Source organism: Lithobates pipiens, unplaced genomic scaffold (assembly GCF_037356315.1).
Source record: "Lithobates pipiens isolate NorthernLeopardFrog02 unplaced genomic scaffold, aLitPip1_a1.2 Scaffold_23, whole genome shotgun sequence".
In the NCBI taxonomy this organism is placed as follows: Eukaryota; Metazoa; Chordata; class Amphibia; order Anura; family Ranidae; genus Lithobates; species Lithobates pipiens.
The window spans coordinates 265510961-265534534 of record NW_027507785.1 but is presented as its reverse complement, the minus strand read 5'-3'; the positions used below and the strand labels follow the sequence as shown (position 1 = coordinate 265534534).

Below are 23574 nucleotides of genomic sequence, written 5' to 3'. Positions count from 1 at the left end.
TCGGATCTACACTGCACTTCCAAGTGCACTTGTAGTGCAAAGTGGATTTGCCTTTAGTAAATAAACCCCATAGTGTCTGGTACCACATCCTTTGAAATTTACATGAAAAAAGACCTTAACTAGAAAATGGAGGACTTTAAAGGTACCAAGTATATATAAAAAGTCAATATTTTATTTTGCAAATATTAAAAAACATATATTACACATAAAACAACATGGTACTGCATGTCAACATTACAAGTACATGGATTTATATTGTGTATTGTCATTCATCATCCCCGCCCCACTGGGCAATGGATTGCTGTAACTTTGACGTGTTTCACGGGTCCATGCCTGCTTCATCAGGAAGATACCGACAGTCAAGTTCTGTATTTTACATGTACAAAATTAATAAACATAGTTATAGCCACCATCATCAACTGTAATCCCCTGGAAGGATTTGATCATTTCTTATGAAACTTGTTGACTACAAGTCCTACATAGGGGACCAGTGGGTTGGTAGTGGGTGGGAGACTTCTAAAAGTAATCTGTCACTTTGCCCTAAATAGGCAAAGTAACAGATCATCTTTAAAGGAAACCTGGAAAGACTGAATTATGGAGGCCTAATTGCTTACTTTCCAAAGTGCTAGTCTATTTACCTGAAAATCCCTAGTCTCAACCTTTGATCCTGAATAAGCATGCAGCAAGTGAAATCAGAGCTTCTGATCTGCATACTTCTTCCATGTCAGTATCTCATAAGGTTCTAAAGCCATTGGATCAGCATGAATAGGACAGCAGGTACATACAGGTTCACTTCATTTTAGCAAATCTCCCTCTGTGTACCGTGTCCCTTAGTCAACATTAGACAAAATAATGAAATATTTCATTTATCTTGGATATGATTTATTAAAATTTGAGAAAAGATCATGTCTGCGTTACATTCAGCAATCAGCAGGAGTCTATTTCTGTTTTTTCTTGGTTGATTTTAAAGTAGAGAAGCAAGTATCAATCTTATGTAACACTGTACAACTGGTGGGAATATAGCAGCAATAAAACACAGCTTTTATTACTAGCTTATTAAAACAGGAACATTATAGGCTTGGATGCATAATCCTGACTTATTTTCTGCTCCACCAGCACTTCACGTTCCCTGAAAAAATTGCTGAGTGAGTGTGAAGCCGGTCAGGTTATTGCATGCAAGTTTGTAATGTTCCAGTATTAATAAACTAACGATGAAAACATTGCAACTTTAGATGTGTTACAGACGAGTTATAGTTTATCCTCTCCTGTATCATATCTGCATTAAAAATACTTTTATGACTTTCTAAATCCAAGCTGTAGCTAAATCTGATATTTCAGCTTTGGGTGGACACTGATGCCATTTTCTTGCATACCAAAGCCTGGTAGGTGATACAGCCTGGCAGGAGCTTATATTTCTGTTCCCCCCACATAAGAATTATGAAGGTGTCACTCTTTATTAGCTGCACTCTTATTTAATTGTTGTGCATTACTAGGAGTACAACCATTTATCTTTATTACGGCTATGACATGAAAATGGGGGAGTTATGAGGCAGGTAAATTTCTAAAGCATATTTATAAAAAATAGCATATCATTTAAAAGAAGAACTAAACCCTTCTATCCTTTACAGCCAAGGAAACTGCCATTTTATCTTCTGCAGGTGCCATGGTGCCACACATTTGATGGCTTGAAAGTTCAGTTGACATAAGCACACTAGTACCTGTACCAGTTATCTTTTATGGCATGCCTTGAATTTAAAGTTGGACCTCAGGGCCACTCTGTACAGGCCACCCCCCTTCCAGTGCCATCATTTTTGCGAATTGCAGATGCACCCACAGGCTCTGCCTGGCCTTCAGTTTCTGGCAGAGCCCATGGGCGCAGCTGTTCATGCAAAGGGGATATTTTCTCAAGCATATACAAAGTCAGAGAAGGCCTTGGGCTTCCCTGGTAGCAGTCTTTGCACATGCATGGCAAATCCCACAGGTGTACAGATGCCTAGGGAAATGGACATGTGTGCAAATGTGCCACAGGGCTTTCTCAGGACCCGAGCCCCGTGGCACATCTGCACATGTGCAAGGAGCGGGGACAACATTTCAGCTAGACAAGAAAAGCTGAAGCTCAAATAAAGTACACTGTACACTGAAAAAAAAAAAAACAATATATATATTGTAAATATATATATATATATATATATATATATATATATATATATATAAAATACATTCATGAACTGTAAGAGGGAAAGGTGGGGCAGGTCAAGATGACATTTAGGGTGAAGACACAATTTAACTGTTCTGGGAAACCATGAAAATTGGTGAGTATAGTTTTGCAACCACACAAAACTGAAATGTGACTCTTCGGTGGACCCATCCCTTTAAAACTAACTAACTTTTAGAAAACTAAGAGGAGGGAGCTCTTCATTGCCGAAGAAGTGCTATACCTCTTCTGCAATAACACACATTTACGGTACCTGAACCCTAATTTCTGGCACAACCCAGCTGTGCTGGAATGACTAACTGCCCTGCACATGCATGGGATGATTGCATTTCCCACTGGCCTATCAGGATGCCAACAGCCCAGCACCTGAAAGTAGCCTGGGGAGAAGATGACAGCGGTCAGCGAGGGAGGGAATCCCCTCATCACTAGAAGGTGGAGGTATTTTCAAAGGTTTAGTACCGTTTTAAATCTGGTTGGCTGGTAACAGCAACATATTCCTGGAGTTTTTATACCCATTTTATATTGGTTCTAGCTATTCATATATACAAAAAGAGTTAAAGGGTCAGTCTATTGAAAAAGTGATATTATGTTTATAGCCAACTGGAAGTTATTGCCTGTTCCTAAATAACATTCAATTTCCCCGATTCCTCTACTACACTCTCCATAATATATACATTTAGAAAAAAGAGCAGGAACTCCTCATTGTGGCCACAGGAGGTGTGCAGACCTACAAGCTCTAGCAAGGTTATTTTGGCAAGGGAACCCCCAGGAGCAATAAGATACAGAAAGGTGGTTTAATTCCCCAATATCAGCCATAACCGCCATCTTGGTTTAGGATAAAGTCATCCTTTAATACTAAAAAAGTAAAGAAGCTGGAGTGAGGGCATAATGAAATACCTCTGCACTTGCGTTCTGGGTTTGGATCCAGTGGGTTACCAAAAGACCCTTCCTGGCATCTGTCGCAGTAGAATCCAGCTGTGTTATAAAGACATTTCAAGCACTCTCCGGTCACTCGGTCACAGTTCCCCTCCACTATGGGATCAATATTGTTATTGCAGGCACACGGTCTGCACGGCCTAGGAGGTCCATTTTGTCCTTGGGGGTCTCCGAAATGTCCATCAGCACATATTTCACAGCGAGGACCTAGTGGGATAGGGGACATCTATAAGGACTGTTTATCATTTCATACCATTAAAGAATATTTAAACCTAAGAAGAGAAATTGTATCTGTTGCAGCTTACCAGTCCTTATATGTGGTCACCATGTATATTTTTATTTATCAGGTTTAATACATTTACTGCAAATACAGAAAAACTCCTGATCCTACAAGAACTCTACTGTCACTTCCTATGCTCTGAACCAAAATCTAAAAAGATATTACAAACCTTCCAGCTATCTTCTGTGAAATAAGGGTGAAAAACACAAAACAAAAAAAGAAAACAAATGCAGCCACTACATCTAAAGCCTGCAAAGCTGCAATATATTACATTTGGGTTTTGATACATTTAAGCTGGTCACATATTACAATACGATTGTACACTGACCTTTAGATTTACCAACGACTATGTAGTGTAAGGGACAACCTGAGTGAACTGCAAAGTTGTTGACAAATCTAAAGAATATAATACAATTATTGCTTTGATAAGTCTGCCTTCTTACATTAAACACCATGAGTGAAATATAGGAACTAGTATTACTAGACTCCTCCTGAAAATGCTAGCTGTCTGGCTGTCTGACTTTAGGGCTCGTTTACACCGAATGCATTTTTAAACACAGTACCAGCACACATACAAGAAAAATTAATGCATTTCAATGAGCCCAGTTTAAAAAACAGTAAAGCATGTTGCATTTTTTCACACATAAACATAAATTTACCACAAATGGAACACAGTAAGAAAAAAAATCATAATGCCCAAAAAGTGCAATGCAAAAGCAAAAAACATACTGTAAATGCACCACAAACTCATTAAAATGCATGTTAATGCAGTTCTCCTCCCCCCCTCTCTGCACTTTTCTGGGACACATCACTGGTCCTAGAAAACTGCAGGACCATTAACACAATGCTCAAGACCTTCAGAGCAAGTTTTTTTTACTGGCTTCTTAGCGCTTCCCTTTGTGCAATTCATATCTCACCCACTAGAGTGTGCTATAACACAAACCTACAGTTCACCCAAAGAATAACTTAGTCATAGAATTAGTAGACTCCTTGGAAAAGGCAATCAATAGGGTGAATTAATGCATACATTTGTGTGATTGGAGTATGTGTATGTGTGTGTCTGTATATATATATATATATATATATATATATATATATATATATATATATATATATATATATATATATATAGTATGAGTAGTGTTTGGTTCATGCACGCCTTTTTGCCCTGCACTTAGTGCCAAGTGTTGCTTTCATACCCGCTAGCTCTAATGCCCACACGGCACACACGGTCGGACATTCCGACCACAAAATCCATTGGATTTTTTCCGACGGATTGTGTCCGAAACTTGTGTTGCATACACACGGTCGCACAAAGGTGTAATCCAATGGTTCTGAACGAGGTGACGTCAAACACATTTGTCGTGACTATAAACGGGCCAGTAGCCAATAGCTTTCGTCTCTTAGTTTATTCTGAGCATGCATGGCACTTTGTCCATCGGAATTGTCTACACACGATCGGAATTTATGCGATCAGATTTTGTTGTCGGAAAATTTTAGATCCTGCTCTCAAACTTTGTGCGTTGGAAAATCCGACAGAAAAAGTGCGATAGAGCCCACACACGATGGGATTTTCCGACGACATAATCCGATCGGACTTTTTCCATTCGGAATTTCTGACCCTGTGTACAGGGCATAACAGTAAATTTCGACCAAAGTTCAACTGTCCCACCAAATCATGATTAAAGTGGTATCAAACCCAAAATCGAAAATGTAATATCAGTTTGTCAATCATTAGATGCGTTGGCTGCATTCATTTTCTATTTTGAGGCTTTTTCCCCTCTGTTGTCATCTGGTTATCTGGCCAGTAACACATCTCCTGCAATAGAGCACCCCCACTCTGGATGAAGGAGCAACAGAAACACATTTGGTTAGCAGTACTGGTAAACTGGATTGAGGGAAGTGTTAGATGGACTAGCAGATTTAGATGCACTAACAAACTGAAGTTCCAGATCACACTGCAGTTACTGCAACAGTATTTTATTTTGGGATAAAGGTTTTACATAAATAAAAGGTGATCATTGTAAGCACCCTTGTCAGTAGTAAATGGTTTGTCTCAACACTCTAACTGATGCATTTGCAGGGGAGCTTGTTCTGTTGAAAAACAACAAATCTACTGGCAGGTGAAAACAAAGGGAAGAAATCATAAAAAAGAAAGCTAATGCAGCCATCACATCTAAGAACTGGCAAGCTGAAATATAACAAATATTTGCTTTGGGGTTTATTACCATTTTAACACAAAATAAAAACATTTCATAAGTACTGCATTCCTTCTCACCACTCAGTCCCACAGGACAATAGTCACAGGCAGGCTCTTGCGTTTCTGGAGACAACGAGCAACCAACCCCAGCATTGCATGGACATGGCAGGCACCTCTGGGGGTCACGAGGGTCATTATACTGCCCATGAGGACAGTCAGCACAGTCATTATTCTGATTCTCATCTCCGGAGTAACAGTCACCTAATAAAAATTTTCAAAATGAAACATATGAGTAAAAATGAACATAACTAAAGTAGTCAGTGGACAAGACAGCAATTCGATATTTACCAGTTTCTGGATCACATAGACCTCCTCCTTGGCATTTGCATGCAACGCAAGGGCTGAAGGGACCCAGCGCAGGAGACTCCCTGCGATATCCTGGGGCGCATTGCTCACAGAAATGGCCCTTATATCCAACAGGGCATTCACATTTTTCCACCCAGGGTGCTGGCACTCCAGGACCGGGATGAGCAGAAACAAGGGTGATGCTTTGGAGATACCCAGTGCCTGTGAAATGTAAGAAGCAAAGAAATTACACCACTGAACGGGCACCATTAAGTCAATATGGACCAGATTCTACAATGGTCATGGATCAGCCTTTCTCAATCTCATTACCCTTGAGCAGTGGTTTCCAAACTGCGGCTCATTGGCCAGACGCAACCTTATACTTGCTTTTGTCCAGCCCTTGGGGTGCTTTTATATTCACTGACACCAATGATGGTGCACAATTCCTCCCAGTGACACCAATGATGGGGCACAGTTTCCCCCAATAACACCAGCAATGGGGCCCAATGACACCAATGATGGGGCACAATTCCTCCCAGTGACACCAATGATGGGGCACAGTTTCCCCCAATAACACCAGCAGTGGGGCCCAATGACACCAATGGTGGGGCACAATTTCTCCCAATGACACCAACATTGGAGTCCAATGACACCAACGATGGAGCACAGTTCCTCCCAATGACATCAACAACGGGGCCCAAAGACACCAATGATGGAGGTTTGTTTACGCCCACTGACACTGGAACATTTTGTACTGCTGGTGGCCACAGTCTGCCCCCCTTACAGTCTGAAGGACAGTAAACTGGCCCTTCATTGAAAAATTTTGAAGACCCATGCCCTTGAGGAACCCTTCAAATAATTTTCAGGTCTTTGGGAACCCCTGCAAGAATTTAATTCATAGGGGGTCAGTGGGGAAATGCCCCTTACAGTAGTTGTCATAGTGCCATTCTTACAGACAACTAAAAAGATAGTTCTTATAATGCAACTGGCTCTGCCCAGTGGTGTTGGAGCCAGAATTATGTAGACAGTGAGTATAAGCATCTGTATATGGAGGTTTTCAATGTATAAATCTTTTTTTTATATATTGGTTGAACCAGATGGACTTGTGTCTTTCTTCAACTTCACTAACTAAATGACTATTTAACTATGTAAGGTGGAGACAATCAGCTACAGTTCAATGGACCCCTAGAAACATCTGGAGGAACCCCAGAGTCCAATAGAACTCAGAGAATGACTGACATAGACACTGCAAAGAACATTATGGAAAACTTAACTGCAGTCAGACATTACAGAGGCTATTGTTCTTTGATCTTGGTCTTTGTTAAGGATTTTTTTTTATGTCTGGCACAATAGGGAAAAGCTAGATCTTCTGCAGGAACACAGACAGTAATAAGATTTTGAAAATATATCCTGTCCTTCCTTATTTTACTCTTTCAGTGTTTAGTGTCACCCAGATCCTGGCTTTACTATCTAGTGAGGAATTGGTCCGGAATAAACCTGTTCAACAGAAATTAAGACTTTTAAGGATTTTTATGACAAAAGAGACCATATTGGTCTTTTCCGTCTTAACTACTTCTCCCTGCCTGTCAGCATCAATATACACTGAGCCATACATGTGTAGCTCAGCTTACATTTGCTGCACTGCTCTGTGCCATGATGATGTGACTCCCATGGGATTGATATCAGTGTAACTGAAGAGTTGGAACCTGGAAGGAAGACCAGGAGACGATGGAAGCGATCTACCTACCTTACAGCACTGAAGGGGACTGACCGTTTGCTAATATGCAGTGTAAACTAATATTTATAGCATTAAGCTCTTGGACATAATTTTCTAAAATTTGCAAAGGTTTAAAGAGTAACTCCACTTTTGTTTAGAAAAAAAAAAACATTTTCCGCTGGGTGATCTATGTACATTGCAAGGATTTTAAAGCGGGAGTCCACCAGGACTACGCGTTTAAAAAAAAAAAAAAAAAAGCCAGCAGCTACAAATACTGCAGCTGCTGACTTTTAAAATAGTGACACTTACCTGTCCAGCGCGCCCGCGATGTCGGCACCCGAAGCCGATCTGTAGATCGTATGTCGGGTGCTGCCGCCGCCATCTTGGGTATGGGAATCAGGAAATGGAGCCTTTCGGCTTCATTTCCCGGTTCCCTACTGCGCATGCGCGAATCGCGCTGCGCAATAAGGACGGTCCCCGCTGCCTCTGGGATCTGTGTGTTTCCCAGCAGGCAGCGGGGCACTTGCGGAAAGGGGCGGGCACTTGCGGAAAGGGGCGTAATATACGCCCCTTTCCGCAGAGAGCTATCCCGGAAGTGGGTGCAGAATACCTGTACTGTACAGGTATCTGCACCCCCCTCCCCCCTGAAAGGTGCCAATTGTGGCGCCGGAGGGGGGGAGGGTTCCGATGAGCGGAGGTCCACTTTAGGGTGGACCTCCGCTTTAACAAACTGTTGCAGATTCCTACCTTTTGTTATTCTGAAGAAATCACTGTGTGTTTGCCTGTGTCCATGTGGTCAGTGAATCTAATGGGAGTGGTTTCATAATTATCAATCAGCTGCTTCACCTGCAGGGTTCTAATCGGGAAAGTGACAGGATCTGCATAATTTCCTATTGTGAGGATCTCATCAAAAATGACATGTTTGTTGCAGGGGATGCCTGAAATCTGACTTGTATCTTGACTTCTGGGAAAATCAGTAAGCCAATCACACAAGCAGGAAATGGTGTTTCTGGGGGGCGTCCTGTACACATTCTGTGTACAAAACACCTCCAGGTAGCCATATTGCATTTTATAAAAAAAATTACAGAGCTGCAGATTGAAAAGGAAAGGTTTTTTTTTTTTAATAACATTCAATTACAATATGACTTCATTTTCAACTAAAGTGGAGTTACCCTTTAAATGAAGTGTCATTTTGTGACAATAAAGTTGTAAAAAGTAAACAAAACAATGCGATGCTTTGTAACAGTGCATTGCACTGCCCCTCACTGTACATCAGAATGCTGGCTGGTGTGAATAAGCCCCAACCCATTAATGCTTGTGTTGATAATCAATGTTTTCATTACTTACTGTACTCTCCATAAGTGGAACGAATACGCAGGGCGGTCACATTGCTTAAAAGGCGTCGGAAGTCAAAGTGACTAATACGGGGAGTCCAAGGGCTGACAGACAGCTCATCCAATCTGTTACAGTAACAAATCAATGAGACAATTAAGAATACAACAACCCACGATGTGCTGCAGCTTCAACATATGAAGTATTCATCACCTCTGTCACACACTGCTGTTTATCTTTGCTCATTGCACAGACTGTATTATATACACTATATTGTCAAAAGTATTGTGACACCTGCCTTTACACGCACATAAACTTTAATGGCATCCCAGGCTTAGTCGGTAGGGTTCAATATTGTGTTGGCACACCCTTTGAAGCTATAACAACTTCAACTCATCTGGGAAGGCTGTCCACAAGGTTTAGGCGTGTGTCTATGGGGATGTTTGACCATTCTTCGAAAAACGCATTTGTGAAGTCAGGCACCGATGTTGGATGAGAATGCCTGACTCGCAGTCTTCACTCTAATTCATCCCAAAGGTGTTCTAGCAGGCCAGTTAAGTTCCTCCACACCAAACTCACTCATCCATGTCTTTATGGACCTTGTGTGTGTACACTGGTGTGCAGTCATGTTGGAACAGGAAGGGGACATCTCCAAACTGTTCCCACAAAGTTGGGAGCATGAAATTGTCCAAAATGTCTTGGTATGCTGACTCCTTAAGAGTTACCTTTACTGAAACTAAGGGGCCAAGCCCAACCCCACAACATAATCCCCCCTCCACCAAATGATTTGGACCAGTGAGCAAAGCAAGGTCCATAAAGACATGGAAGAATGAGTTTGGGGTGGATGAACTTGACTGGCCTCCACAGAGTCCTAACCTGATAGAACACCTTTGGGGTGAATTAGAGCAGAGACTGTGAGCCAGGCCTTCTCGTGCAGATCGGTGCCTGACCTCACAAATGCACTTCTGGAAGAATGGTCAGATATTCCTATAGACACATTCCTAAACCTTGTGGACAGCCTTCCAAGAAGAGTTGAAGCTGTTATTGCTGTATACTGTATGGCTAGATTATTTTCATTGAACGGTGAAGAAGAAATTGCAGGAATCCCATCAGTTTATGACCATTAAAGGTGTAAATTGTCAAAGCTGCTTCCAGGGTCACCTGTAGCCTTTACTGGTCTTAAGATGATCTGCTTGGAACTCATTCAGTGTGTCACGCTGTTTAAAGTGCACCTGTCAAAAGAGAATTGTGGTCTACCATTTCTAGCATCCACTCTGGAAAATGAGTTCCATGACTGTCATGTGAAAAAGTTGACTTCAATGCTTTCTGAGTCAGTAGCCTGAAATTGGTTATAGAGACAAGGACTAGGGCCATTTTCTGACACTTATTTACAGCTTACTCCTTCCGGGGCTCTGATTCTGTAAAGCCACATTCCTGGCTTACAATGTAATGTTAAATGGATAACATTCGTAGTCACAGATTAACAATGTAGCAGTAGAAATGTAACTGATTAGAACACTGTGAAGCTCGAGTAGACAGGTTGACATTGAAAGATTTATAGAACAGCACATACGGTACTACAAATGTTACAGCTAGCTGAAGAAATAATATGATCATGGCAATACTATCAGCTCACCTGAATGTGTAGGTTTGGGGTAATCTGCAGGGAAGGGCAGTTTTGGATGAGGTAAGAGGGGCAGTAACTCTCAGGCCTCCTCCTTCTAGTATAATATCTTCAACACCAGCCCTATGACGGCCTCGATCCACACGGAAGCTAATGGTCAGCACCTGACCATAACTATTGGATTGGTCCCCTAAGAACGTTCCTGTAAGAAAATGAGGCTTAGATTGAGGATGACGTCCCAGAACAAGGACAGTTACTCAGCAAGTAAAGCAGAATACTCTTGGGTACAAAGGACCAACAGCTATAAAGGTTCCACCGTGCTCACTAGACCTAATACCCACTGTGTCTATTGTTATTTCAGTGGCTTCACACATTTAAAGGCGACGTTTGCCTTTTCTAAAAAATAGCCTATACAGTCAAGGGTGCCAGTAGTTATTAAAACACTTTGCAGCTTGGTTACATATTTATTCATTTTATTGTCATACTTGTAAGCCATTTGGGCACCCCTGTAAGCCTGACTGAAAAACTCTGAATTAGTACTGTTATTGCTACAGTGGTCTGTATACAAGCATTTGCTGCATGTTGTAACACTCCACAGTGCTATTTATTCTGCTTTGGTACTAGTGATGGCCTCACTTGTGTATGGGTAACATGCTCATTGCCAATTCCATTTGTTGTTCTGAAGCCTGAAGGCCCTAATTACTCTTATATGATTGAAAAATTATAAAGAATAAAAAAAAAAAAACTCTGAATTAACAATCTCCACATCCTGTCATGTTGTTAATACAACGTAAAAACCATTGATTTTGGCTTCTGCAATGCTGGACGTAATTGCCCAATGTTTTTCACGTCCTAGCAACAAGGAAGAACGTGTGGGTTACTAGCTGGGAGTTTTCAGCCAGGCTTCTGAGGGTAGCCCAAATAGCCTACAGATATGACAATAAAATGAATTAACATTTTACAAAACTGCTCAGTCTTTAATAACTAATGGCATGCATAGGGATTTATTTTGGAAAAGGTGAACTTACATACAATTAATAAAGTAATTACAAAAGGAGCAATATATAACTGATATAAAATCACACACAGTGTGTTTAGCCTCACATAGCCAAAAGAATATGCACAAAAAAAGGGTGAACAAGGGTGACCAAGAGCAGGAGTTACCTCTAGAGGTTACACATTAACTAGAGTATAAGTTGTATAAACAAATATACATTTTATTAGTTGTCACAAGGACCTATGAACGATTATACAACCACAAAAATATATTAAAAAAATACATTCATAAATGTGTCCTAATGACAACTACTACAATTTATATATTTTATACTACTTAAATTCTGGTACTTAATGTCTATTCTCTAGAGCAGGGATATGCAATTAGCGGACCTCTAACTGTTGCAAAACTACAAGTCCCATCATGCCTCTGAGTGTCATGCTTGTGCTGTCAGAGTCTTGCTATGCCTCAAGGGACTTGTAGTTCTGCAACAGCTGGAGGTCCGTTAATTGCATATCCCTGCTCTCAAGCAATGGTTCTCAACTCCTGTCCTTGGATCCCACTAACAGGCCAGATGATATCACCTGTGATGTATTTTAGTTATTTTATTTTGTGATGTATTTCAGTTATTTTGCAAACCTGGCCTATTAGTGGGTCCTGAGGACAGCACTTGAGAACTATTGCTCTAGAAGTAAGCCCTGCCCTTGGTGTGTGAACTACCTTGTTCACCCTTTTTTGTGCAAAAATTGAACTTAGCCTTTAAAGACCAAGTGCACCCAAACTGATATTTTACCCGCAATGGCCGGTAACATCATGTTGGCTTCTTGTATTTCCTGGGGACACTCAAAGTGTATCTAATAGCAAGTTTTTTTTTATACAGTGGGAAGGGTTAGAATCCCTGTCAGGGTTTTGTTTGCTATTTGTGTTCTTGCTGGGGGACTTACCCTGTTTGTTCTGGTTGCCATAGTCACTGGAATGGAAAGTAAGGAAAATCTAAAAATATGAGTAGCCCCCAGAACAGGAATAGAGAGGAAATCTTTCAATGGGGACATTTATTCTGGTGACAACAACTGTCTAAGGAAGGCCATACACTATGCATTTTTTTTTTCCTTCAACCACTGATGGATAGAAAATTGCTCGATCCCACCATCAACACAGTCCCTCCCACTGTGCTATTGTGTTCTGAAGGCAGGAAGTTTCTCAGACTGTCGAATAAATGATTACCATTGGTGGATAGAGCTGCCAGCAGTGTCCGAACTGGAAAAACTGACAGGCTAGTTGTACTTGATCGACTTCAGTACAACCAACCTGCCCATAGATGGATCCAAATTTGGCTAGTTCAGCAGGAAAAGGCCAGATTTTGATCCGATTATGGTTGGCTTAAGAGGAGACTTAATGTACTTTGGGTTGATTTCCTCTCACTTCCTGTTGTGCCTACTTGCAGAGACAATAGATGAGAAAAAGAGATTGTACCCCCAATGAAGTCATTATAATAGGAAAATAATGAGAATCTTGGCATCCTCACTGTGGCAAAATCATAGGACCTCACCACTAGCTTATTTTTCTTAAAATAAAATATAAATTGTTAGGGAAATTGGTCTAATTTTAAAATATCACATATTACCTGCAACATTACAAGTGTGAAAATTGGGACCAGGTACTACAAGATACCATGTAGATTCAGCCATGTAGCTGAATTGAACCAACAATGAAAGGGAACACGTTTATCTAAACATACTTTTCATTTCAATAACTCTTCTCTCTCCATCAGGCCACGTAATGCTTTCTGACCTGATATGAGGGGAAGGGTTCTTAAAATGAACTCTTGAAACAAATCAACATGTATAAAAATGTAAGAAAAGCACCAAACATGTGAAAAATCTACCATTAGAGCAAATAAGTTCTCAACTTGTTCTCCTTTTTTACAGAGTAATTTGACCCTACCTGGGGCATTAAAATAAAGGGGCTCCAGCTGCCGTGATGCAAGATACACCTCTTTCTGGTGGCGGGACATCCGTATGGGGACTGATGCTGGAGATCCATCCTTAAGGACTGCTGTCCAACCTTCTACATCTATAGGAAATATAAGATATATAATATTAGACAGAGAAAAGAGTATAATTGCCTGAAGCAGAGAACATGGACAGGGAGAGTATACCTGCAGATCTAAATCTCTCATAAATTTCACAATAATTGTAATTTCATAAATGATACTGTGTTGCTTTGCTTTTCTTTTTGAAGATATGACATGTTTATATATGATATTTTCATTATATGCTGATAATGTATATATAGTCATGCTCACAAGTTTGCATACCCCGGCAGAAATTGTGTAATTTTGGCATTAATATTGAAAATATGACTGATCATACCAAACCATACCTGTCTTTTATTTAAGGATAGTAATCACATGAAGCCATTTATTATCACATAGTTTTTTCGATCCTTTTTAAATCATAATGATAGCAGAAATCACCCAAATGGCCCTGATCAAAAGTTTACATACCCTGGAATGTTTGCCCTTTGTATAGACACAGAAGGTGGCACACACAGGTTAAAATGGCAATTAAAGGTTAATTTCCCACATTTGTGGCTTTTAAAATCACAATTAGTGTCTGTGTATAAATAGTCAATGAGTTTGTTAGCTCTCACATGGATGGCTAGACACTGAGCCGTGAGGAGGTAGAAAAGAACAGTCAAAAGACCTGCGTAACAAGGTAATGAAACTTTACAAAGATGGAAAAGGATATAAAAAGATATTCAAAGCCTTGAATATGCCGGTCAGTACTGTTTAATCACTTATTAAAAAGTGGAAAATTAGGGGCTCTTTTGATACAAAGCCAAGGTCAGGTAGACCAAGAAAGATTGCAGCCACAACTAGCAGAAGAATTTCTCAGGATACAAAGAAAAACCCACAGGTAACTGCAGGAGAAATGCAGGCTGCTCTCCAAAAAAGACGATGTGGTTATTTTTAATCACTTCATGCAAATCACTGTACCTGTATGTTGTTATTTTGATGCTGTATACCGGGGTTATGGCAGCAGCTAGCTGCCATAACCCCGGTATTTTTTGGAACGGCGCGTGTTTCTCTTTAAAATAAAAGTGGTCTTTGTGGCGGATTCACCGCGATATCACTTTTATCAGTGGCGGGAGTGGGCCACCCTCCCTTCTGTAGCTCTCTGGTCATCTCTCCGGTATCAATGCGAAAATTTCACAATTTCTGCCAGGGTATGCAAACTTTTGAGCACAACTGTACTTTTGTAACTAATACACTGTTTGTATTGTCTATTAGCTATAAGATCTAAAAATACTGAAAAGTGGATCTTGAAGAAGCCCTCTATCTGGACGAAACGTGTTGATCCATACACCTCTTGTCATTTATTCAAGCACAGACATTGTATACAGTTGTATTTTATGTCTATGTTTAGAAAATACTTTTAGAAAATGTAAAAAAAAAAAAAAATGTTTAGAAAAATCTTTTATGGAGCTTACACTCCCTTAGTTAAAAAAAAAATATATATACATAAAAGATGTGATTTTATATGTTTTGTTATATTAACTAATCATCTTGGGCACTTTAAACTCCCCATTTCCCATAGTCTCCCCATGGGGAGAGGCATGGGAATGACCCCTTTATACCTACAGAACATTTTACCAGCTGAAAGGCAAAAAATAACCTGTAAACCTAACATAAGCACTAAATGCCCTACAGAAAGACTCAATAATAAAATGTCACAGAAAAACATGTTAAACAATTCCCATAGGTTATTTGAAGTTGGTTTAATATGTTGTAGTTGCCTACAACTTGCTTTCTCACAAATTCAGTCTTGGGAAGAACTAAGGTGTTTATGATATCCATCTGTATAACTGGGGAATAAGTTTACTTCATTTTTAATTAGTTTATCCAAATTATCTGCAGTTCTGATAAGTAGAATTCACTCCACTCCATTGTCGCTAGTAGGATGAAAGTCAACAAATAAAGTGAAAACCCTACCCGCTGAGACAAACATATACCGTACTAAGCAGCTCACACTAAATTAGTGGGGTGAATAGGAAACTTGCTTCCTGACAGAACATGTCTAGAGGAAGTTCACACAGCAATAACATATAGAATACATTGGAAGCTCACAATGGTATAGTCAACCATACCGGAGGCTCACACTGAGTTAATACACTTACAATATAGTAACCTCACAATGGTATAGAGCTGTATATGTGAAGCTCATGCTGATGTGAATGATTTATTAACACTGGATCAGTCCCCTTTCATCTTATAGTAAAAATAAATCAAGACATTTGATTGGTTGCTACAGGTAATATTGCCACTTTTGCTTCAGTTTTTAAAAATCAGAGGCAGTCTGATTTTCTGTAATTATAAAAAGAATCTGATTGTATCAATGCTATAGATCAGACACTTACTAACATTGGACCTCTACAGTCCTTGTGTTTAATGATCTTTTTTTCCGTACTAGAGTGATTACCGTAATTATCGGCTTATAACATGCACAGGCATATAACATACGCCTTCTATTTAAGAGGGAAATTTCAGGAAAAAAATTTACATTTTAAATAAAGAATTTTGAAGCAAAATAAGGGTCAGTGACCATCAATACAGCTTTGTCAGTGCCCATCTGCAGCCCCGCCATTGCCTATCATTGCAGCCTGATCAGTGCCCATTATTGCAGCTTTGACCATCATTGTAGCCTTGCCCATCATTGCAGCCTGATCAGTGCCCATCTGCAGCCTTGCCCATCATTGCAGCATGATCAGTGCCCATCTGCAGCCTTGCCCATCATTGCAGCATTATCAGTGCTCATCTGCAGTCTTGCCCCTCTTTGCAGCATGATCAGTGCCCATCTGCAGTCTTGCCCCTCTTTGCAGCATAATCAGTGCCCATCTGTAGTCTTGCCCCTCTCTGAAGCCTGAGGAAGTGCCCATCTGTGTGAAAGTGGCCTAAATGTTTAATTTACTTTAAAGATAGCTTAAAGCGGATTTCCACCCATTTAAAAGTCAGCAGCTACAAAAAGTGTAGTTGCTGACATTTAATAATCAGACACTCATTTGTCCCATGGTCCAGCGATGCAGGTGCAGGACGCCTCGCTCCTCTCCGTGGTGTCAGCATTCTAACTGTGGGCGCCCGGTTGTGGCCTCACGAGCCGTGCTGTGCACTGTGAATGACCGGGCAATGTTCTGGGACCAGTGACGTGTCCCAGACGACTGCCGGGAGGGAGGGGGGAAATATGACCTTCCTTTTGGCGCTGTGACACCAGGGGAGGAAGTGGGAGCTGGGTGCCTCTAAAAACAGGGTACCTGCTCCCCCATAAAAAAATGACCTGCCAAATGTGGCATGTCAGGGGATCACCAGCACTTAAAGCAGAAGTTCCATTTTTGGGTGGAACTCCACTTTAACTACCTTATTGGTCTAGATCAGTGATGGTGAACCTTGGCACCCCAGATGTTTTGGAACTACATTTCCCATGATGCTCATGCACTCTGCAGTGTAGTTGAGCATCATGGGAAATGTAGTTCCAAAACATCTGGGGTGCCAAGGTTCGCCATCACTGGTCTAGATGAATGTAGTAGAACAGAAAGGATAAGTCTTTCCCTTCCAAGAAGAAAATACAGTTCATTGCTCCTTTCAGTTCTGGTCACATATTTGAAGACACTTGGTCATTTGATCTCTGATAAATGGAAGGATCATAGTTGAGACTGAATGGTCTTCCCCTATACACATGTCCCCTTTTACACGTTGCATTTGTTAACACTGGCATAACCTACCTTCTGACAATGTTCCAGACAGGAAAGCTCACATTTGTCTGGTATCTGCTTATATGAGTTCATTTAAGCACATTAAAAATTCCTGAGTCCTGATGAAGAGGAAGTCTGCTTAGCCCCTGAAACGAGTTGGATTTTTTTTCTCCTATGAAATTATTTTATTAGCAAAAACTTTGGAATCTTGGACATTTGTTTGTTGCTCTCATTGTAATGTATATATGTGAACTTACTCTTTGTTAGAGGTCACATGATCAAGTGCCTATGAAGCAGCACTGGTAATTATTTCAGTCCCTTTTTACTTCTCCTTCACAACTTGATTAATATATAGCTAAAATGTTTATGCGGTAACTTATTCTGAAAGAAAAGATAAACCTAATATGAAGCTCACACAGGTCAGAAGGCTTGCCTTGTAGTCATGTTAGTGTATGTTTTGCGCACACAGTGAGACAGTTGCCGTGCTAAATGTGTGTGACTATCTCTTTCTAGGTATTCTGACATATATAATAGTAACATACCTTTCTCAAAGAGAGACGTAATCTTGTTCATGCTGTAATCAGTGGAGCTGTGGCAATTGGACGAGTGACCATAACAGAAACATTGCAAACATCCTTCTGATCGGCCAGCTTGCAGGTCATAATACCCAGGCTTACATCTGAAGAAGAACATAATGGATTTACACAAATTAAATGGAAAATATATAGATAAGTTAGATTGCCTAGCAAATGAATTCCACAATATGGATGACACTGTGTGGAGTCTCTTTCAGTTCCTTCTGTAGCAGAGGACCACTAATTTGGCTTCAAGGTCACAAATTGCTCTCCTTCCCTAGCCATTGTGTGTAGCATGGACTTTGCAGGTCCTCAATTCCCAGCTGCCTAAACAATTGCTGCATTATACCCTTTGAAATTCATAAATTAAGTTTAATGGATTTATATAGTTATTTCATTTTATGGAAATATTTAAGGATATCCTCAGGTCAACTTTATTAGGTAATTTAGAGGATGAACTAAGCCTGTCTTTTAAGGTTCTCTAATGCCGCGTACACACGATCAAACAATCCGGTGGAAAAGTCCGGCGGACTCAAGTCCAAGTCCCCATGTGTAGCCTCCGGTGGACTTTTTTTACCCAAAAGTCCGGCGGACTTAGAAAGTAGTTTTGCACTCCAATCTTTCTGTCGGACTCGCATTTCGGCAGACAATCTGGCCGTGTGTATGCCAGTCCGCCGTACTTTTGAAATGAACGGACTTTTCCCGCCCGGAGAAAAGTCCGCTCATTTTGAGCGCGTCTCCAGGTAGCCGGGGCCAGCGAAGGAGGTGTCGCTGGCCCCGTCACCTGGTATGGACTTAAAGGGGAACCCCAACTCCAAAAAAAATCGGCGTGGGGGTTCTCCCCAGGTCCACATCAGACCCTTGTCCGAGCAGGCTACCTGGCCGGCCAGGAAAGTGGGGAACGAGCGAGCGCCCCCCCTCCTGAGCCGTACCAGGCCACGTGCCCTCAACATGGGGGGGTGCCTTGGGAAGGGGGGCCCGCGCGGCCCCCCCACCCCAAAGCACCTTGTCCCCATGTTGATGAGGACAAGGGCCTCTTCCCGACAACCCTGGCCATTGGTTGTCGGGGTCTGCGGGCGGGGGGCTTATCGGAATCCGGGAACCCCCTTTAATAAGTACTTAGTACGCCGTATTAGTCCACTGAAAAAGTGCCGTGTGTGGGCAAGTAGCCGCAAGTAGACAGTCCGGTGGGAAGTCCGCCAGACTAAGTCCGCCGGATAGTTGGCTACGTGTGTACGCAGCATAATGCTCACCTTAACTAGCTTAAAGAAATGCTGATTCTGATTGCTATGGTTTATATAAAAGTCCTAGTAAAAATAAAAAGATTGCGATCATAGGCTTATCATAGTGGCAGTATTCCTTGGACATCGTTAGCAGTTCACTGTTGGCTTTTAATTTTTTGCCTGGCTTTCTTTTTCAACACATGTATAGGTCTTTGCTTGCCTACAGTTGTTCATCACCAATTTGTAACCTTGATGAATAAAGCCTGAGACATATTTTCATCACACTTGTAACACCACATACACTGAATACTTATCCTCCAAGAAAAATAATAACTACAGATATACTCTGCCATACATTTTATATATATATATATATATATATATATATATATATATATATATCAATCTTGTTCAATCTCTTTACTTCAAATCTTCATGCATGTTACAAATTATCAAGCGACTGCACAGTTTTGGACAAGCACATGCTCTTCATCAGGCTGCATGTATATATGTAAACGCACACACGCACACACACACACACACACACACACACACACACACACACACACACACACACAAACACAAACACACACACGCTACATTTTCAAAAGTATTGGGATGCATGCCTTTACAAGCACATGGACTTTAGTGGCATTCCAGTCTTAGTCTGGGTTAGTCTAGGGTTCAATATTGTGTTGCCCCCCCTTAACAGCTTCAACTCTTCTGGGAAGGCTGTCCACAAGGTCTAGGAGTGTGTCTATGGGAATGTTTGACCATTCTTCCATAAGCGCATATGTGAAGTCAGTCCCTGATGTTGGAGTAGAATGCCTGGACCGCATTCTCCGCTCTAATTCATCTCAAAGGTGTTCTATCAGGATGAGGTCAGGACAGTCAAGTTCCTCAACCCCAAACTTGCTCATCCATGTCTTTATGGACCTTGCTTTTGCACTGGTGCGCAGTCATGTTGGAACAGGAAGGGGCCATCCCCAAACTGTTTCCACAAAGTTGGCAGCATGTTGGCAGCAAATTGTCCAAAATGTCTTGATATGCTGACGCCTTAAGAGTTCCTTTCACTGGGACTAAGGGGCAAAGCGCCACCCCTGAGAAACAACCCCACACCGTAATACGCCCTCCACCAAATGATTTGGACCAGTGCACAAAGCAAGGTTCAAAGATTACAATCTTATTGCACAATCCAGTACAGAATTGTTCAGATAAATGTGCGTGATTTGCTAAAGGTTTAATGTATTCATAACATTTTATGAGGTTGTATCAAAAAGTAAAGAAAGGCATTTTTTTATTACCTCTAATCAAATAGTAAAGCTGAAGACACATTTTACATATGGTTCTCTTCCTTTATTTAGTGTTTCCACAGTTTGATAGTCATTATCAGTAAAACATTTTATAATAGGATTGTAATGTGTGTGGCCAACTTAACATGCATGATTTGTAATTTATATGAATAATACGGCTTTTGGTTCTTTTGTCGGATATGCTTGACTGTTTTCTGAAATGCAGACCCCATTTATATCATACTGTCCTGTTTTCCTGTGTCATTCTATCCCATCCAATCAATCAATGTACCCCAAAAATCATCAACACATATTGGGTAATCACAGATAAGTACCAGACTATAAAGCTCCACATACCTGTCACAACTCTCTCCAGAGACATTGGGTTTACAAACACATTTTCCATCTTGGTCACAGCTTTGGCTGCTACCTGCTGGGTCACAAAAGCAGCCTTGGCGCCTAAACATAGCGAGAAAACTGAATTAATATTAATGGAGATGTATTAATAACCTGCATTGATGTGAAATTTTTTTTTCCTGTTAATTGAAATATTGATACTCACTGATAGTCAATCAGCATAGGCATGTACATGGAAATAAAAGTGTATTCTTAAAGGGCAAGCAAGCTGAAATAACCTTATTTGTATTTAAATACAAATCTAGACCCCCAGTACCACCCTGTTTCTGAACCTCCAGTTTGTGCTTTTGTAAATTCTAGTGCCCCCCTAGGCTCCCTTGCTACGATGAAGCAAAACAACCCCTTACCATGATTGCTCAGCCTCCTATTTGTAACTGGAGCTTGTTTATGCTTCTACTGTTCATGCAAAGTCAGTGGTGGCTGATGCTATACCATTGGTCGGTCGGATCACCCGCCTTAAGCCCACCCTTTTTTAAAGCCAATTAGAGCCTTTAGGCTCTAATCACGTGCTTCTAAAAAAAAAAAAAACATTGGAATCCATGCTTTCGGCACCCTGCATATAGATTAGGGGCCGGGTGCATGGATTAGGGGGACGGGCTGCCACTGTACAAAGTGTACCAATGTTTGCTTATCTTTTTCTATGCATAACCCTGTACTGTACATTCATCTATGCAACTCTTAAATGTTTAAGGGCTCATGCACATTAGCGCCTGCGTTATATGATGTGCACTGTGAAGGGAGCAGTTGTAATGTACTGCAATGATTTCAGTCATTTATATGTACTGCAGCACATCGTGATGGGGTGTAGTGTGTTGCAACATGCTGTGCTGCATAAAAATGAAGCATGTCCTACTTGTTTACAATGCCCACTGCTGCAGCACAGTGATGTGAACTGAACCCATAGGACTCAAGGAAAATTTCCTTGTTTATGCATTGAGACTGTATTGGTTAAGGTGTATGGCATGAATAGGCGCTATAACTAAACAGAAATTTAAATTTCATAAGCTCTACAGAAAATGAATTTATGTGAAATATTCAAAAAACAGAACATGAGATAATTGAAGTAAACTCAACTTTTTACCGCCCACCATACATATACTGTGGCAGGGCAGCCACTCTGTGTGAGATCACATACCTAGTACATGATACTTCCAGGGCATGCGTGCCACTGGCAACCCGCACCCACAGTGATCACACACAGTAGGAGCCCAGCGGCGGGTACTGCAGACTCAATGTCCGCTGGCACCCACCAATTAGACAATTAGATTAGACAGGACCTAGGGGTCCCCACTGGATTCCACTAATTTGCAGGGATTTCCTCTCACTTCCTGTTTGGTAATGGGACAGGAAGTGAAAGTAAATCTCCGCACTGGGATGAATATGGCTAAAAATAATTAGACAGGGGTTATAACCCCCCCCCCCCCCCCCTTGCTCTATCAAAAATGAAAAAAGTTTTGCCTATAGTTCCACTTTAATGATGGCAAGATCAAATGCTCTAACAAACAATTCTAAATCTAATCTAGAAATTATAGTGGATTCAGTAGCCTGGACATAGAACAATCTGGGTATGTCCAGTATCCCAGAACCTTTGGTTAGGATTTTAGGTGGTAAGTAGTGGGGATGCATTGAAAGAACCTAATCATAATAGGACCAAAATTGCTGATTCTTGGTTTGTAAAAATATAAATATTTGACCTGAGGCATCTATACTGCCTGCTTGACTGACAAAAATATTCCCAAGCTTGATGTTTTACAAATTTACCTGCAACCACTGTAAGAAAGTGAATGAAAACCAGGCTGGCATCGGTCACACTTCTCACCCATCACCCCAGGCTTACAGCTACACCGTCCGTAGTTATCACATTGGGTATTAAGGGAGCCTGTAAGGGTCAAATAATAGACGTTACAATAAAATCATTGATATGTCTCCTCTTTTTCTTCGTAAAGTAGGTAGTCAGCACTGTGGTTAGAACAGAACGATAGCTTTAAGCTGACCATATGCTAATAAGAACATTTTTGTTTTCTGAACATTTGTTCGATTCTCTAATTACTAGTGAAGGTAAATCAAGGTTTATTTTCAATCACGGTGATGAGAAAATTTCGAAGAAGCGGGATGGAAATTATTTTCCAAGCAAATTTCTAATACTAATTTTAGTCTGGGAAATGACATTCATTACAAAATTCAATGTTAAAGGCAAACAAAATTTCAAAGTACTTTTAAATTACATTTTTCAAATCTATGTAAGCATTATTGAGTGTACTGATGAGATTTTTCATACAAACATCCATAAAAAAAATCTACCAGTTTATGGCCGGCTTTAGATTTACTAACAGAGAGGGTATGCTTGATTGAGTGTAAACAAAACAGCTTATTTAGATATGGCTTCAAACTACATTGTTGGTAAATCTAAAAGAGAGTGTATGGACATTACACAGCCAGACTGCAACATACAGTATATGGCTGGGTTAAAAGGGCTCACCACAAGGATTCAAATGTTTTCAGCCCAAGTTAGATCTTAGAAAAAAATATGTTGATAACCACAGGCACTAGTCAGATGTCACTCTTCGTGGATTAAAATGTATGCACAACATATCTTGCAACAAAGACCTATTCATATATCCAAGACCTTGTGCATAAAACAGCAGCCTAATGGCATACATTAGGTATCCTAGT

At 40.7% G+C, this 23574-nt stretch overlaps 1 protein-coding gene across 1 annotated transcript in view; it reads right to left on the bottom strand.

The window, feature by feature from the left end:
• LAMC2 (laminin subunit gamma 2) overlaps nucleotides 1-23574 on the bottom strand; it is a 72578-nt gene that overhangs the window by 36431 nt on the left and 12573 nt on the right. Inside the window, exons 3-11 of the mRNA XM_077453130.1 lie at nucleotides 22663-22780; nucleotides 20842-20943; nucleotides 17937-18073; nucleotides 13591-13719; nucleotides 10662-10851; nucleotides 9041-9153; nucleotides 5980-6198; nucleotides 5710-5892; nucleotides 3113-3358 (exon numbers count right to left, since the gene is read on the bottom strand). Of these exons, the coding sequence (XP_077309256.1) occupies nucleotides 3113-3358; nucleotides 5710-5892; nucleotides 5980-6198; nucleotides 9041-9153; nucleotides 10662-10851; nucleotides 13591-13719; nucleotides 17937-18073; nucleotides 20842-20943; nucleotides 22663-22780 (1437 nt within the window). The remainder of the gene's footprint in view (nucleotides 1-3112; nucleotides 3359-5709; nucleotides 5893-5979; nucleotides 6199-9040; nucleotides 9154-10661; nucleotides 10852-13590; nucleotides 13720-17936; nucleotides 18074-20841; nucleotides 20944-22662; nucleotides 22781-23574) is intronic.